The following is a 14,633-nucleotide window of genomic DNA, read 5'->3' as shown; positions in this document are numbered from 1 at the left end:
TTTCTTTGTTCCTCATGCACAGTAGGGTGTGGGTGTGGGGGTGGGTCCAAAAAGCAGCTGAAAGAGCTGTCCATCATTTGAACAGTGTCGTGAGTTAAGTCATGTTTTCCTAGTTTTTTAACAAATTAAATGTTTTTACGTGTTAAACCCTTTGTTTATAAATGGTGGAAAGATTATATAATTTGTATGCCTTAAATGCAGGGAAAATCCATACATATAGACATTTATTGAACCTACTGGACTCAATGAAAGATATGTATAATTAGCCTGGCAGAGGTACTTATTTGTGAGTGTGCCTTGCTTGAATCGTCTAAACCAGTTACTAGAGATTTTGGTAAAATGTACAATAAATGTGCTCAGAGCTAAGATTTGCTGTTAGTAAAGTTTTGATACAGCAATTTTAGAAATGCACAGTTTGAAACATTTTGTAGCTGTTACATGACCTACAGGCTAAGTGTTAATCAGAAGTATTCAAATATTCATTGATGTGGCTTGCTTTTTACCATTCAGGAACATTTACTTTCCAGGAAATGTGTGTTTCTATGCTAGTTGATAGAACACAAATAGTGCGACAGAAAAGGTCTCATGTTTGATAAGAATCAATCATTATACTTGTTTCTACAAGTTTGTAGAAAAATTGGTGGCTCAAGCACATAACCTTCCTTCCTCCAGATGCTGGAAACCGTTAATTAACAAAGGGAAACTTGTGTAATGCAGTTTGGGGGAGATGGCTGCACGTGTTGCATAATCATGCACAGTAACCCAGGATTTAATAGAAAAAGGGATCAAACACACACACCAAAAACGAACCACCTTCACACACAGCACAAATAAAAGCCCTGCACCCTAGCGGTGTCAACACATATCATAGAAGATCAAAACTGTAGGACATTTGTTTTAGCATCTTTAAAATAAGCAATCAGAAAACAAAAAAAAAATCTTGATTGTATTGTATGTTCCTTCGCTTAGAAACCATTAAGGTTCTCTGGTTTCAAAACAGGATCCACTGACCACTGGGATTTCCCAATGACTCAGTCCGTGACAGTTGACAGAAGCGTTATTGGACAGGCCCGTTCTGCGTAAGAAAGCCTGGTAGAACTGTGGGAGGCTGCAGCACGTCACGAAACTGTGGTGTCTGTGTGCCATGACAGCGCTCGCTGCTTTACAGCCGGTCTTAAAGGCATTCGAGTCTGAACCGTGCAAAACTACTGGAGTGCGCAGCTGTTCCAAAGTAACAGGGAAACCAGCACATTATAATTGTCCTGAAATAAGAGATAGAGGAGGCCAGGCACACATCCAATTAGATGAGCCCTCCTTGTAGTACCTTGTTAATACCACTTGGTCAGTCCCAGGTAGAGGTTTCAGAGTCATGTCTGACACATGTTCTGAGAGAAACCATTAGGGATCCAGCACAGACTGGATCCATCCCTAGCTCCAGACTGCTGGGGATCCAGCACAATTTAAAGAACTAGGAAATGACAAAAATGCAATACGTTGAGAGAAAATGGACCTCGGCTATTGTTACATTTTTTGAGTGCCACAAACGTAGAGGATATTCTTAAAGTGATGCTGATCGAAGGTCCAGAGGAGAGATTCAGTAATCGAATGACACTTCCCTCACTTTTCTGCTTTCACTCAAGATCTTTTTAGCTCCTATGATTTTGGTCCATTGTTGTGTAACCTCCCTGCAGACCACGCACACAGCACACAGCACACATCCGCTGGCTGCGCTCCTGACATGTGCTCACACTGCTGTCTGATGTAATCTTGCTGCACCTCATTGCCAGTGCGCTTGAAGCATGTGCAGAATGGGCGCACGTCTTGCTCCTTCAGTTCCCGACCTCCCTGCATTCTGTGCACTTGCTTTTTTCACATCTGGCTGAAACCGTAAGAAGCTGCTCGTGCACAAATCACGAGATCTCACGAGAATGAAAACAAAATGCAATCCTTTGCAATAAATGCAACTGCTCTCATCCCATTCCCCATATTATAATATTCTTATTAAGTAATATATGTATAGCTTCTGTATACAGTGTATTTATTTAAACAATAGCCCCGAGTCAAGTACTTTATGCTTTTTCACCTCCAACATCACTGTATTTTCTTTTCTCAGAAACACGCCATTTATTGGTCATTTGTTCTGAAAACGGAAGCCGAATGGTCTCCATCTGTTTGTAACCATTCAGATGTTTTTATGACAAGGTTCCATTTTATTGTTGTACAGGACCTAACAATACGGTGAAGCCCAGAGCAGGTTTCCACCTGTACATTCCTACATCACTGAAGACTGAAGACGCCTGGCCATCTCCCTGTCAGTCCCAAACAAAAAAAAGACTACAAAACCAAATTCTGAACTTCAAGATAGACAACGTTTATTTAAAAACATGAAGAGGGAAAAAAACTCTTCAAAAAAAGAGTACACAAACAAAATATTGATATTGAAAAACATTTATAGTATATTTTAAGTTTGAACACAATGTTTTATATAAAAATTCTGCCACGAGTAGCAAATATAAGGCTTTATGTACTAAAATACCGAGCTGAACAGGAAATGTAGGATAATTTTACAGCTCAGTTTTACAGTGTTCATCAGGTGTTTGCCCTCTGACCTCTGAGGAATAGTGTATAGCCAAATTATGTAGGCATTTTGATGAGCTACTGAGACCCCAATGGTTACCCTTGACAAAAACAGCTCAGCAGAATCCTGTGATGAGTCATGACCCAGCATTCAATATTCAAATATGTCCTGGAAAGCTGGAAAAATTAAAGCTAATCTAGATATTTTTAGGAGTGGAATGTGAGATTGCAGGCTCTGTTGGAATACAGACTGTACTACATCATTTATGTCAGTTTCAGCCTGGCAGACTGGTACTTGTTTAACCAGTTCCCTGTTATTTTCTTTTGTTGTTTTTGCAAAACAAATCTCTAAAAGAGCTGGGATGTCTCAGTCATGGTGGAGTCCAACCTAAGTGACACAGACCACAGAAGCGTTGTTCACTGGTACAACATTTAACTGGTGCTCATTATGTGACGCAAAAATTGCATGTCGGAGTCCCCCTTTCCTTCAAAACCTGACTGTGTTTTCTTTAATTAACTTTTTGCCCTCTTAAATGACAAACAAAATACAAAAACAAATGAATTAAGGCTCACTACAGTGTGATTACTCTCTCGTGATGTGCGCAACCCGTAACAACATAATTTGTTGTTACATTTGAGTACGTCTTACAGAACTAGAATTTACTCAGGCAGTTGCGCTGGTAACCTCTTCTGCTGTGCAGTTACTTACTGTTTCCATCATGCCCTCGTGATGTGAAGTTTTGGGCTGGGGCCCAGTTTTCTGCCTACAGCCTGAGCTGAGGCCTACCAAGGCGCAACTGGTGATCATGTGAAGGCACATTGTGAAGAGATGGAAGCAGACTGCAAACAGAGTTTCTAAGAACACAGATTTCCTTTTTTCCTTTAATAACTCTAAGTCTTTGGGTCTACTACTGTCAATACTCTAAAGAGCCAGCAAGGTGCAACAAAGAAAAAAAAACATATTCAAAACGTGCTTAAGATCACAGAAACAAACCAAACAATTATTAGGAGGAATAAAAAAGGTTCTAAATGTCTCACTAAAAGAGTTACTTCAATGTTAATTTTAAAGGTTTTATAATAATTTTGCTATTAACTGTACACATAAAAAGTAAAAAGATATAGTCTTCATCACTAACTCTTTTAAACAGTTGTGATAGATAAAGCCAGAATAAGGGCTTGTAGCTTTATACTGTATTTGATTTCCAACACCTGCATAACTTTGAATTTTTTGTTTTGTTATCAAAGTTTAACAATTTTGTCAGGGAAAAAACCCACAATTTTAAAAAATGAACATGTTTATGGTAAATGTTTATAAAAATCTATAGGTCTTGGTGACTTAAGGGTAACAGTGCAAAAAAACACTTTACTGCCTGTTAGAGAACAGACTCTTCAATGTAGAGCAATTCCAGTTAGGCTCACTGTAGGAGTTCTTATCAATTTACACATTTGGTAGCAACTTCATCGACCTTTTCTGGGTTTCACAAAGTAACCGTGCAGGTTTAGTAATTCAAAGGGCGGTGTGTGGGGCAGATTTTTATTTTATTACTGGAGAGCACGGCTAAACAGATTAATCTCCCTCATGGATCGGGCAGTCACATCACCCCTGAAAAAGGTTCAAGTTCGTTATTCAAATATTAATTGAGGCTGTGTGATCATATTAAATTATTGCATATGCCCTGATAAGAAAATGTACTGTATAGCTTTCCCCAGGCAATTTGAAGGACTGCTTGCTGGGATGAACCCCTATGTTACCAAATATAAGTACTTAGTTAAATTAATTGTTTCACAAAAGCAATGTACAATATTAATTATGGCTTAAATATTTTTCATGTTTGGCAGAACAGCCCCTCCACCTTCTCTCCTCTGACTCGGCACCACATTGAACAACACCCCCTGTCTCTAGGGTCAGCTAAAGCAGCAGGAATACTGTACGTTGAATACAAAACATTCACAGGTAAAACATAATACTTTCCAATGTTCTTCAAATGCTCTTCAACTATGCAAAGCATACTGTAGTTCTGTTGCATAACTAACTTTTAAACAGTTTTCCAGCTGTCTCATTTGCGTCTATACATTTTACACAGTGTAGGCTTTTATTCACTGATGTGGAAGACAAGGCTGTATGCATAAACCTACCGTATGTGTCAGCAGACCATGGTTGTTTTTCCAAAAATGAAGTTAAAATGAGTTAAAAGGATCAATGACCTAAGATAAACCCCACCTTGCCCAGACAGCTGACTACAGTATATGCAAAGGTCAGCAAATCGTCAGCACGCACTGGAGTTGCTAATATTTTGTTTTTTATTTTTAAATATTTTCCCAAACAGAATTACATTTGTAACCAAGATCTGGATATCTTTGAATTTTTTTTTAAGAAGCCATTAACCAGTGGAAACTGGAATGATCTTGGAAAATAATGTGTTGAGACACATCTTGCAGCCTTATACAGTATATACAGACAATATTATATAAAACATACTGTATGGTGAAAACTAATTAACCATGTAATCAAGACACGGAGAACCGTGAGAGTCCATGTGCTACAGCTGACCAGATCGTAGCCATTTTTTGATGAATTGGCATTTTTAAGATTTTTTTGCAATCAATATAAATTTGGTAGTGAGGATACAACTGATGGGAGGTACAGTGATGCAAAAATTGGTTTCCACAAGGTGCTCTGGTGTCCTCCCACAGTCCAAAGACCGACTGGTAGGTTATTTGGCCATGGTGCGAGTGCGTGATGTTTGAGTATGTGTGTACCCTGCAATTGACTAGCATCCCATCCAGAGTGTATCCTGCCTTGTGCCCAATGCTTGCTGGGAGACACTCTGGCTCCCATGCCACCCTGAATTGGATAAGGTGGTTAGAAAGTGGACGGACGGAGACAACTGACAAGAGTCAAATAGAACCAACATGATCAGAGTGCAAATCAAACTTTAAACATGTAAAGTGAGTGGTCATTCCTACCTCTGAATGAGAAAAGGTGCTTCTCCCATCTCTCAGCAATAGTTCAGAAAACAACAATTTGGCTACCAATTATTAATCATCATCTTAAATGAGGGGCTGATTAGAAAAAAAACGAGCGAATTTCTAGACCTGAAAATGAATGAATTCTTTCTTCTGGTGAGGACATACTATATATCTGGAGGATAAAGAAGTTTATGGGTCTGCTTTGCAAATGTTGCCAATACTTGACATTTTCTGCAGCCGGTTTATTTTAAAGGAACGAACTGTTTATAAGAACACTCTAACCTTCAAAATGAAGGTTAAATAAAGAATTGTAGGAAAGAGTTTTTGGTATAAGATCTGCACCATTGTCTGCAATAACATTGGCACCTGTTAGCATTTTGAAAACCCTTCTTCTCACAAGTGAACGTGCAACAATAAAGACCCTTCCCTCATGAGAAATTAAAACACCTGCTTGCATTCAAACATTGGGAGGTGGGATTTATCGGGAGAGAAGTCAGTTGTCTTCCCCCCTGTTGAAAAGAAGGCTGCCCATAGTCTCTCAGCGACCATGTGTACCTGCTGCAAGGGTGAGAGATCAGTGGAGGAAGGTTCAAAGGGTCGGTGTAGGACTACACCTTCTGCCACTGCTGTTCACTGCCAGAGCCAAGCTGGAGGCCGACAAAAAACACCTGGTACCTGTGCTTCCACATCACGAAACAGCCAACCAGGCACACCACAGCCTGGGTGAGGTTCAGAGCCATCTGCAGCAGGAGGTAGAGCTTGTGAGTGTTGGTGATGGAGAAGCAGGTGCTCACGTCACTGTAGATGAAGGTCCTGGCAATGGGGTCTTCAGGGTCCAGTTTGCAGATGCAGGCACCCTCCTCCTCTGAGCAGGCGAAGGCGTTAATCAGCGAGTAGTGGTACCCAGCAAAGGCCACAGCCAGCACCGAAAGCACCAGGCCGACGGCACAGAGCAGGAAGTAAACCAGCTGCAGGGGAGCCAAACGCCAATGAGAAATGTTACTCTCGAACGCTTTCTCTCAATGTCATTTTACTGAAACGTTTTTTCCCAGTGAGCATGATGAAGATAGATGTAACCCCTGACTTAAATGTTGAAAGAATTGTATTTGACTCTAATTGAATTTTGCTGCTGTCTGAATGCTGCTTTATTTTTATTATAGCTCCTGCCAGGTTCCTGCCTCCAATACTTAGTGTTCATTTTGTTACGTCATTTTCGCTGTCGTCGTTAACGTCATCTTTTATGTCATCTGTTGTGTCATTTGTCAGGTGAGGAAACGCACAAGTAAGCATTTTAATTGTACTCAGGAAGATAGATATGACGATAAGTTTGAAATGTGTGGGTCACCCTGCATTTCCTAAAACATTGCTCCATCCAAAATGTCATTAGTTATGCTTCTTCCATATCACACTGTACTTGCCTTTTGCTTTAAGTGCAATTTCGAATGTTTCTGAATATTCCAACATTCTTTTTTGTGGTGATTATTTCTTTACAGCTCTATGCACACAGCATTTGTTCATATATGCAGTAGATTACACAGGTGCTCAAGCCAAATGTCACAGGCGTATTTAAAATACTCAGTTTATCTACTCATTTGAAAACATTTAAAACAAAGCATATAGGATCCTGCACCAGAGGGAAACTACTTCATACAAAATGTTGAAAACATTCACATTTATTTTAGGACTGGATAACTGGAAACTCAGTGTGGCTTTTTAGCTATAAATCTGCAGAGCTTGTGATTTAATGCTCCCTCTCACCTTGGCTATGAATTGCATAAATGTCTTCTCATCTGGTAGGTAAGTTATGCAATACAAGTAAAACCCCAGTAAGGACACCAAGCAAACCTGCAAAAGAAGACAATCTGTTTAAACAGAACAAATCAAACAAATAAATGTTTTCAATGTTTTCAAGGCTGAAATACAAATCTAAAGCACTGCAGAAAGGTATCAGAAGGCAGTAGGATGCCACTTTCTAACGTCTCTTATCAACACAATGGATAACACAGCTATGCTTGCAACATAATTTAAAAAATGATCAGCAAAACATTAGCTGAAATGTAAACCATAAAAAGCAATAGTCCAGCAACAGGTGTTGCTTTCACTGATTAGTCTAATCTTTTAGCACTTATTTTCATATGCATGCAGTATACAGATTTTACATGAACAGGGTTAAGTCACACCACCTCTGACAATCATGATTCTGGATTTACAATGTTAATAGTGAAAGGGACCAGTGGGTCCCTTTAGTGTACCCTAAAACCATTGAATCCCACAGCCTTGCTCATGCCTCATTTTAAATACCCAGGTGAGCATCTGAGCACTGCTGCCCCCTTCACCCATAATTCTCTGTACTGCAATTGCTCCAGCCATTTAAAGGCTTGCCCTGGTATTGTGATGTCATAATTCACAACATCTCAACCCAAGATGACACTCTCGTCTGACTGGGACTTTGTGCATCACCAGGCTGCTGGAATGCCAGAGGGAGGCTGCCTTGTTTTGCTAGCTTTCTAGTTACTGGAAGCTGCACAAAGATTTGGAATCGCTCTTCAAAAGATATATAGCATTGCAGAAAATAGTGAGTAAAAGTGTGAACATGTGACAAAATGGGTTACATGTCAAAAAGGAAATAACTGAAAAGTGTAGTGTCATTGAATATGGAAACTCACCATGTCTTGGACTCTTAAGCTCATGCATTCTTCTCACTCCTACCTCAGCCCACACTTCAGCACACAGCATGGATGCAGCATTAAAGTTTTAGTCAAATATGTGCAGACACTGCAAATTGTGTTGATCTACCATCCCCCTTAATCAAACGGCATATAAATATAGTTCTGACTTTCCTCTCTCATCCAGGAGCCTTTACTTATAAATAGCATCAATTAAAAGATGAAACTTGCCACAAATGTTTTGTACGGAAAGACAAGCCATTCCGCAGTTTTTGATTTGCACTGCATGGGGATGCTTGACTTTAATTACATGCATGTATTCATTATTACTTTAACGATTCTTTTTTTCCCCAAGCATTGCCCCAAGAGGAGGAGAAATGAAGAGAGCCTAGCTTATTCAAAGATAGGGTTCTCGCTGTAACGGAAATTTGAAAATAATTGCACTTTGAGAACTGGAATGTGTGAAAGTTAAACCTTGCGTTGATCCACATTTCTGCACAGTCATTGCTAAATCATATTTAATGAGTTATTTATTATGAGGTTTTTGCTGCAGTTTCTGTTTGCTTACTTTCCAGAATGTTCTTAAAAAAGACAATCAAATTCCTTCAACAAATCTTATTAGTAGTGCAACAATGCTTTGCTAACAACAAGTTGCTTTATTCCCCACATTAGTCAGCTCACAACTTTACACATCAACACCAAAGAACCAAAAAGGTACTCTATACTCTCTTTACTCTTTATTCTATACTCTATACGATAGAGTTGCTCTGTAGTGAAGCACTACCATTTTCTTCTGGTAAGCTGAATGCTTCTGTATGTGTCAGAATTCATTCTGCTGCTGCCATCATTACATCATCAATTAGGACAAGAGAGGCAGTTCCACAGGTGTTCGTGTTTCACAGATGAGGTGATCTTTGGAGCACCTGCAGCTCCTTTCTTTCTCCTTGCTTTCACCTCTCCATCACTCTGACAAAGGTTTACTTTAGTTTCATCTGTCTGTAACACTTTGCTCCAAAACACTCTTACCCTCAATACTTCTGAGAAAATTAAGAATGTTGGAAATAAAGTCATTACTTGAGTATTCCTGGCTATCTCTGGAACTGGCTCACTGTATAATAGCAGAAAACAATCTAAGATTACAAAAGACATTGTTTCTACAGGCCTATAAAATTCACCCTATCAGTCTTTGTAAAGTCATGATAGAGTTTATTGATTTCACTAAATTTCTTCTCTGCTATACTTACAAAAAGTGAAGTATTTTAACAAATATCACTCTTTTCTTCAAGCATTCCTATATACTATCTGATACATTGCATGAATATTAAAAGGAGCTGCTGAAACATTTGAACCCATACTCAGCTTCCATTTAGTACCACTGACGATTGTGATCTACACTTTAGATCAACTTGCTGGCAAACCTCTATAAAGTAAAGTCTTTCTGCTTTTTAAACTGGGGAAAGACAAGCATAGCAAAAACAAACAAATGCCAGTCAGCCTGGATTCCATTGCAGATTAAAAAAATGTCTGTGGCCACAGCAATTGGATAACTTTAATCCAGGCTCAAACCACAAAGATCTATACCTTTTTTAGGAAAGGTTTTCTTTCTCGACTCTGTGGGTCATTGTTTTTGTGCCACACTTTGTGATCTTTAGTGTTTTTCATGTGGTGAATCAAATAAAGCAATAGGCTAGGTCTTCTTTTGTTTTAAACTGCAGCCAAAGGAGGTCATAATGGTTTATAGAAAAAAATAACATTAAGCGACTAATATTAACTACATTTTACTTGACATTATATTGTGGCACTCTACATAATGGATAAATGCTATGCAATACAATTATAGCTGGTAAAATAAATAGCTTAAAATAATTATAAATGATTGTTCGCTCTTCTGCACATATTGAAAATAAATATCTGCTGCTTGAAGCAAATACATTTACTTAAACATTTCTAAAGTGTTAAGATTGTTGTAAATTTGCAGTCAAGATTAAATACAAGTGCTGCACAATTGTTTATATTATATATGTGTTCATTTTTTTAAAATATTAATTTCCCCATATTATCTGAAAATGTTTTATTTTCAAATTGTTGGTTTGGATATGTACAGTAACAGGTAAACCTGGCCAGATCTCATGCAGCTGACAAGCCTTATGTGTCATTTATTTGTGAAATTCTCCTCAGAAAACCACCAGACATTTGGTAAGAACTACAAGAATAGGCTGTGCACTGCATGATCAAATGATACATTTACCTGACAATAGACTTCTGAGGCAACAAACAGGAAGGGAGTACAAACAAAGCAAATCCACTGAGGTGGTGTTAAACTGATGTACAATTTGTGATCTCAATTGTCGTCTGTCAAACCCATGTTAACCTATGTTTTTGGATTCAGTATGAAGCATCAGATAGTAGTCTAGGATTGAGAAACCCGAGAAATGAAACTTTTAATTCCATGAATGCCATCATCATTGCAATATGGCTGCCTATATAGGTTTGCAACACTGTCTCCAGGTCTGAGATCCACAGGCCTCAAATCCTGTGCTTAAAGAGTACGACGTTGGCGCCTCTTAAAACAAGACAGCTCTAAAACCGACTCACTGGCTAATATGCAGAGATTGATTGCAGCAATCCCATGAACATGACTTTTCCAGGATATCAACAAATCCAACCTGATTTACATTATTCTTCAGATGTGATTAATGAACCTACTGACCTCAATGACACCATCTTGTTGTACAGAGTATAAAGGGCCAGTTGTTAGTACTGAAACTGCTTTGTTGTAGTTTAAATTGCAATTAAACCATTTGTGCAAATTGATCACTGTTTGTCCTCTGGCCACATCTGGCATCCCACATGGCTCTGTCCCTGGTCCTAATCCTTTTCATCAGCTTTAATTTCTACTAAACTCCATAACAGTGCCAATTTAATTTTGACTCCTGATATTGTTGGAATCAGTCCTACTATTCTACTCAGAAATCCTGGTCTTAAAAATGTGATCTGAGCCTTAAAAATGTGAACTCGTGTTCCCTCATGTCCTGTGAAGGAGTCTTTCTCTTCCACTTTTGTAACATTGCTTGTATCTGTCTCTCCCAATTTCCTGCAGAAAAGCTCAAGTGCACTTTTTTTGTCATTTGCAGACTTGATTATTGCAATTCATTACTTTCTGGAGTATCAAAACAGATTTTGAACACATTCCAGCAAGTTCAGAACTCAGCTGCTCAAAATTAAATTATGCGACGAAGTATCTCTAGTGTTTTAGGTTCCTTGCACTGGCTCCCTTTGGATTTAAAAAATCTAAATACTGCTGCACATGTTTTAAGGCTTGAATGGTTTGGCTCTTGACTACATTTGTGAACGGTTAATTCCCTGCACACCTGAACATCACTCGCACTCTCCGGACTCGGGCCTTTTTTCAATTCTGAAAATGAGGCCCTCAACGCCGGGAGACATTGGGAGATTATGCTTTTTGCTCTGTTGCTTCAAGACAGTGGATTAATCTCCCAGCCCTATCGGATCTTGCATGTCAGTCAGCATTTTCAAATCCCTTCTTAAAACTTTATACACTAGCTTTTAATTCGGTGTAATTTATTGTGTTAAATTATGCATTCGTGTGCTTCTTATGCTTTTGCTTTCTGGTTTTATTGCAAAGCACTTAGGGGTCGTGAACAGCATATAAAATGATGATGATCTGATAAAGACTATAGGGAAAAATAAGACTCATTATCATTGCTCAAGGTCATCCGTTCCTCTTCTAGCAAAACACCAAGGTTTAAGCCACATATACTCAAAATAAATCAGCTGCTGCCCTGGCACTGGATTTCATTTTTGAAGAACAAAAACATGAACCTATTTTATTGCATAGGGGTTAAAATGAACGTTCATATTTTGCGATTGCATTTGGCCCTTCTCACAAGAGAAGATCTCGCAAGAGCGCGCCATTGGGACAAAAAACCCAAAAGAGTAATTCAGTGTCGAGACTCCTTTCTTCGTTTTTAAACACTTCACTGCAGACATGAACAGGGTTTTCATCCAGCAGCTACTGGGTCCATTTTAAATTTTAAATAAGCATAAGAATCGCTAGGCACATGAGTAAGCCATTCACCCCACCTAGCATGTATGCCAATTAGTAGCTACGCGATCTTGACCCCAAATGATCAATTGGTGCAATTGCTCAAACAAATGCAAAACTGGCAGCGAAGATGGAAAACAAACAGGAATCCAAGATCCTGTAACCTTCCAGAACTGGATCTGGACACTCCACTGTGTAGTATTTTAGGATGGGAGTGACTGCACAGGGAGGACCAATTTAGCTATGAGTCATCTAAGCCTATGTGACATCTGAAGCAGAAGTATGTCATTATGCTTTAATGCAATACTATGGAAAATAATGTTAAACAGACTAAGAGTGCTGGTTCTTGTAATGGAGCATCTGTTTTTTTTTCCCATCAGGGCAATGAAAACGATCCTGTAAAATCCATTGATACACTTGCCGAAACATTTTTGTGACCCAAAAAGTTTGTGCGAGTCTTGCTTTCTGACTTAACTTTTCCCACATTACTTAACCTCTAGAATTAAACAATGCCAGCTAATTCAATCTCTACTATGAAAAATAAACTTATTTTCACCACATTTCCTCACAAATGGACAATTACTCCTACTTTCATACTTAAATATAATAACTACCTTTAATCAATCTAAGGCCTAATGTACTGTTAAACAATGTTAAACAAAGTTAAACAATGCCTTACACAGTAAAATAACATTTCCTCTAGGTATCATAATAACATACAAGTACCAGTGACAAATATACTGGGTGACATTATTATTATTGCTAAAATATTATTTCATATACAATTAAACTATAGAAAAACATACAGTATCAGGAATAGTAAAGTTGTTGAGTATCTGAAAACTACTGTATAATAGAATATCACAGGCCTCAAAGTCTTCATATATCAAGATTGCACTACCAATAATACAAACGATCGAATTATGCTTCAAACTCAAGTAGTGCTGCCTGGAGTTAAAATCCAAACCACTTATTCCAATAAAACATATATCTTTATCCAATCAGCTTACCCCTCAAGTCAACAATAAAACGTTCAGAATATGAAACTGTAAGTCTTAAAAAAATATAAAACCTCTCCAGTCCTTCAACAAGCCTAAAGCTGCTGGAAAGTTTTTATTTTGGTTTCTGAGGTATTTCAAATTCAGGGAGAAGCAAGGACGGCAAAGAAGGGGGAACTTGTTGATTTCACAAAACTTTCTCCTGGGTATATAAAAAACCCGTCTGATGCGTCCTCTTGCAAGGAATATTTCGACAAACAAGCACTTTCATGCATGTAGCTTTATTAGTCTTACAAAATCATGCAACTTTACCCCCCATTTCAGGATGGGACGCCTTGAACCGAAACTAGGAGGGAAAAAAAAAGAGAGAAGAATCGGATTTGTGCTTACAATTATCCCAGCCCAATGTGGAGTCTCTCTGGTCAGCAAAGAGGAGCTGATGCCTGTCATTATGAAGGCCACCACTGCTATGGAGATCCCTAAAATCAACTGCAGAAAAGCAATCAGTAAAGGAAAACGACAGCCACAACAAGTATGGGAATCCTCCTTCTGGCCTGCCTTGAGCTTTCCCTTTCCTCTCTCCATGTTTCCCTTGCTTTCTTGAGCGTGATCTGCTCTCTTCTCTGCTCCAGGCTGGCCTGTTTGGCTCATAGTGTTAGGGGCTGGGCTCAGCTTGCTTTTTTCATCTGTTCCCATTCTGATGTTTTCTGGATTGTTTTTTTTTTTTTTGCTTTTCGGCCGCCCTGAAGGTTTCTCCTGTTCTAGTGAGGCTTTGCTTTGCTGCTATTTGGAATCACAGAGGCTCTGAACAAATATGGAAAGCATCTGCAGTGGATTTCCAAGCTGTCTAAATGCCACATATAGAACAGTGAATGGGGGGGCTACAAGGGGGACTTCAGCACACAACAAAAAAGGCAATCATGAGCCGTTTCAACCAGGAATTGCACAAAAAATCAATCAAACCTCAAACAAGACAGATTAGTTTTACTGGATTACTGAGCACAGCTGGTCTAACAATCAAAGCTAAGTCACATGAGTTTTGTCAAAGCACAAATGAGACCCCTTGTCATGTGAATGTTTTTGGTTCAATCCCTTGTGCTCAAAGCAAGATAAATTACTGTGGAATATTTTAATGACACCAAGTCAAGAGTTTTCTTTTGGGTCTGGTCAAATGCTTTACTAATGAGGAATGTACTGTATGTCCGCAGTTAATCTGAAATGCAGATATAAATCAGATCATGATAGTCTACAGTTAATACATAACATTAATTTGAAATAGTCTAAAAGACATACTTAAATGTTAGTCATTATTATTTAAATGTAGGTATGTTTTTTTTTATTGCTTGACTAGTGTTG

General features: G+C 38.6%; 1 protein-coding gene across 1 annotated transcript; it reads right to left on the bottom strand.

Moving 5' to 3' along the window:
- Positions 1-2,347: 2,347 nt before the first annotated feature.
- sspn (sarcospan (Kras oncogene-associated gene)) lies at positions 2,348-14,141 on the bottom strand. Its single transcript, XM_088645806.1, has 3 exons — positions 13,668-14,141; positions 7,306-7,392; positions 2,348-6,515 (listed from the first exon to the last, which is right to left on the bottom strand). The coding sequence occupies exons 1-3, from the start codon at positions 13,971-13,973 to the stop codon at positions 6,156-6,158; spliced, it is 753 nt and encodes a 250-aa protein (XP_088501932.1). The 5' UTR covers positions 13,974-14,141; the 3' UTR covers positions 2,348-6,155.
- Between the last annotated feature and the right edge of the window lie 492 nt (positions 14,142-14,633).

Source organism: Lepisosteus platostomus, chromosome 9, assembly GCF_059453375.1.
Source record: "Lepisosteus platostomus isolate fLepPlt1 chromosome 9, fLepPlt1.hap1, whole genome shotgun sequence".
In the NCBI taxonomy this organism is placed as follows: Eukaryota; Metazoa; Chordata; class Actinopteri; order Semionotiformes; family Lepisosteidae; genus Lepisosteus; species Lepisosteus platostomus.
The sequence above is the reverse complement of the archived record's forward strand: the minus strand, read 5'-3'. Positions and strand labels throughout refer to the sequence as shown.

What these genes read in the sequence shown, in the direction of transcription:
- sspn (XM_088645806.1), bottom strand. Translation starts at nt 13,973, where the DNA reads ATGGGAACAGATGAAAAAAGCAAGCTGAGCCCAGCCCCTAACACTATG. An exon ending in CACATTGGGCTGGGATAATT is followed by an intron (nt 7,393 to 13,667) that starts GTAAGCACAAAT and finishes CTTCTTTTGCAG; the next exon opens with GTTTGCTTGGTGTCCTTACT. An exon ending in TTATGCAATTCATAGCCAAG is followed by an intron (nt 6,516 to 7,305) that starts GTGAGAGGGAGC and finishes GCTCCCCTGCAG; the next exon opens with CTGGTTTACTTCCTGCTCTG.